This window comes from Glossina fuscipes, unplaced genomic scaffold, assembly GCF_014805625.2.
Source record: "Glossina fuscipes isolate IAEA_lab_2018 unplaced genomic scaffold, Yale_Gfus_2 2, whole genome shotgun sequence".
Lineage (NCBI taxonomy): Eukaryota > Metazoa > Arthropoda > Insecta > Diptera > Glossinidae > Glossina > Glossina fuscipes.
In genome coordinates, this window is record NW_023998416.1 from 32,920,649 (window position 1) to 32,924,332 (window position 3,684).

Here is a 3,684-nt window from a genome sequence, read left to right on the forward strand (position 1 = left end):
CACACATACACACACATACACACACACTTACGGATATTGAGAGAGAGAGAGAGAGAGAGAGAGAGAGAGAGAAAGAGAAATACACACACGTGCATATGCAGCAACCGCTTAGAAGAATGGAACAAGAGACGGCGCGAATGATGAAATAACATTTCATCGATCAGTCTCATACAGCGAACTTGTTGTACGACTTTCACGAAGCTTGCTGCTTGTTTTAGACATTAACGTCACAGGCAGGCCGTACGTGTTGCTGCAACGTGACCACTAGTTACGGCAAGAACGCCAATAATTGTGGCCAAAGTGAAAGAGGTTGTGCTGTGAAAGCTTTTCTATTCAATTGCGTTTTGACTGTCGTAGCTAACGGTTGTGCTAAACAGCCTGCAACGGGTACACTTTCGTAAAATAATTTTGCTCTAGAACTCAATAAATTATACTCTGGCTCCTCTCAACCAATCATTCGTCTCTTGGAAAACGACAAACACCAATCGTTTATATGCAGAAATATATTATTAATCGAATTCAATTATTCACTCGTTTTAATTTACTAACGGTGAACGAAAATTTTAAATTGAAAAATTGTACTACGGCATCAGAATATTTGGTTTTTATTTTTTCAATGGCAATGAATCAACCAATGCACGCTTTTAAATAATAACGCAAAACACTTATGCGGTAAAATAACATTTCCGTCATTCAATTCATATATGAAACTTTTTTCGGAGCCGTAAACAACTTAAAAAGCAAGAAAAAATAAAAAAAAAAAAAAAATACGAGAAATTTATTAACTCTTCTTCTTGCATTATGATTAATACCTAGAAAGTGCAAAGAACTTTAGAAAATGTGAAAAATAAAAAAACAACAACAACAATAATTAATTTATTAAAAATTCATTGAAACAGATAAGCGCGAACCCCACACACACAATACCATAACAAGTAAAAACAATGCGCAATTAAAATAAATATTTCAGAAATAAAACAAACAATAAAAAAAATAAATAAAATAAAATAAAGCAAAGAAAAAATTGTTTATTTATTTTTTTTCAAATGTATTAAAACAAAAAGAACACAACAATCATATTTCATAATAAACGTAAAATCGTTTTGGAGTTATCTATCTAACTATACGTGCACACATACGCACATATGGCTATACGTGAACGTAGGTGAATGATATCTTGAAAGAAAAATAAGGCAAAAACTCTTCGCAAACGCTTACGTTTACGTGCAAACATCACAAAAAAATGTCGATTGTCTGCACTTTAGAGCCGAAAGTGAACTTATTTAAAGGTCCTGTCGCCGCGAAAAATTTGTTAATATTGAAAAACAATACATTGACATCGCCACTAGAATCATTGGTAGCGACAACAGCAACACACATTGTAAATTCCGCAACAATATCAACAACCGGAACACCTGTTATTAAAATTAACGGTGAATCTATAAAAAATTCCCACAACGAGTTGGCGGATAAATGTAAGTGTGAATTTTCAGACAAGTTGCGAAATAAGAATTTATTCCGAAACCACCTTCCACGACAGCACTAAAAGTATTCTAGTTTTGTTGTTCCGTTTATCAAACTTTTCAAAGAATTCGTTTACTCGTAAACAGTTTATAGTTTAAAAGTTCATTTATTTATGTCCGTCTACAGATCCATTAGTCTTTCACATCTGTCATTTTTAATCGCTAATAATAATCTAAAGCTTACTACTCTGACGTTAGAAATGGAGAATATCTTAAAACTTGCGAGCTGTTTGATGGACGTAAGAAAACAAGACGGACGGACAGACAAGCTTAGATCGATTCAGAAAGTGATTCTAAATCCATTGATATAATAAAAGTTGAGTTCATCTCAAATCTTTCTAGGCAAGACGTACGTCCTACTCTTGTACCGCAAGTGGTTTAGCGCATAATCAGCTTTCAAGAGCTTGAAAAATTGTATGTTGTTATGTCGCTCCTTATATACTCGCACTTGGTTATTAATTAATGCTACCTCTGTGTCTCTAGGCTCAATACTTTTTAGAGCGAAGCAATAGTATATATTACTTTCAAGCGGCTGATATTCAAAATACACCGCAATATGATATTAGTCGTGAGCTACGAGAAAAAATTTAAATGAATTGCACAACCTCTGCGAACATCTTGATTAATAGCATGTGACAGACAGACTTTTATCGTTTTCTAAGGTATTCGCTTTGGACTCTTCAGATTTTCAGTCACGCGAATTACGAAAAAGAAGACATGAAAAAAAGTGCAGATTCCTTATACAAAGCATGGCATGATTACACATAGTACACTGGTTGCTTTCTCTGCCAGTGTCTTAACAGACTGGAGATTTTAGTATAAAAATTGAATGATTAGAGAAAAACAACAAGACTGAAAAGTTGTGAGATTTAGTTTTTGAGCAATTAAGATCAGATAAGCGATATTATTAGGTAAGTAAGAAGAAAACTTTCATGTTTGATATAAAAACAAAAAGAAAAAAAATTGTTGTTAGCTTACTGTCAGTGCGAATTGTTTATACATATCAAAGGCAAATCTTCTACAATTGGCCTTCATTTGTCAAGTGCTCCGTCTTATTATTGTAAACTTCTTATTAATTCTTGATATCATCAATAACATAAGTGTTCCAAGATGTTTTTTTTTCCCTTTTTTGTTTTCTTTTACACAGGCAAACAATGATATATGATATGAAATTTCTGATAAGAGTCTTAACACGAAATCCTTCAATTAATCTGGTAATCTTAGATAAATAATGCATTTTTATTCAACGTAAAGCAAAAATAATTTAGATTTACATTAACGATCAATTCCCGCTTCTCTCCGCCACTTCTCGTCTTTTTCCAAGATGTAAGTGGTGTAAGCAGCTAAGCAGGATTTTCCTTAGTCTCAGTCAAGCTAAATGGAGATTGTCTGCACGCCTTCAACATGTCTCAAAAAGCAAGCTACTGCTGGTCGCCAATAAATGTCCCAGATCAATAAGCGTTTTCGATAAGCGTAAATGGGAAGGAATATCGGAAAATTTCGTTAAGGATTTTAGAGTCTGATCAATCATTGCTTCATAATATTCGAAACGTGTATTAGTTTGTTAGACGCAGACATATGATGAATTTTATTTGTCTCGACTATAAGTATTTAAGATCGTCAAGAGCGCCTTTTTCTTAACACTGTAAAGTTACCGAGTTCACTACCTCGCAGTATCAAAACTATTTTTAATATGAACAGGTTCAGAAGTGCAATCAGAGATTTCTATAGTTCTTATTATGTATAGTTATTATGTACTTTTCGTTTCATTGTACAATTCACCAGAGTTACTCTAATTTTACTTTTGCTGTGTTATTTCTACCGAAAGAGACTTCAAACTGAGACAAAACTGCCCCTTAATCTTCATTAATAACCTCTCTTCATGCTAATGAAAGCTGAAGTAAGTGTCTATAAGATTTACTCTTATTATGAACTTAAGTTTGAGAGAAATAAATTGTAAGACTTAAGTCTTAAAACATTATCATCTAAGCCTATCGCTTTTATTGAAAAGTCTACCAAAAAGTCCTTTAAAATTTGACCCCACGACCATTAAGTTATTAGTCACAATCGTTTGCCACACAGGCAGATATAAAGATTTAAAATTATCATAATAAGAGAGAAATTTAATATTCCGGGCCGGGGGGGTGAGGGGGGGGGGGGG

The 3,684-nt window shown here is 33.6% G+C and overlaps 1 protein-coding gene across 1 annotated transcript in view; it reads left to right on the plus strand.

Annotated features, from left to right (window-relative positions):
- Positions 1–1,013: 1,013 nt before the first annotated feature.
- LOC119634109 (histone-lysine N-methyltransferase Suv4-20) overlaps positions 1,014–3,684 on the plus strand; it is a 6,472-nt gene continuing 3,801 nt past the window's right edge. Inside the window, exon 1 of the mRNA XM_038028054.1 lies at positions 1,014–1,475. Within this exon, the coding sequence (XP_037883982.1) occupies positions 1,244–1,475 (232 nt within the window). The 5' untranslated portion in view covers positions 1,014–1,243. The remainder of the gene's footprint in view (positions 1,476–3,684) is intronic.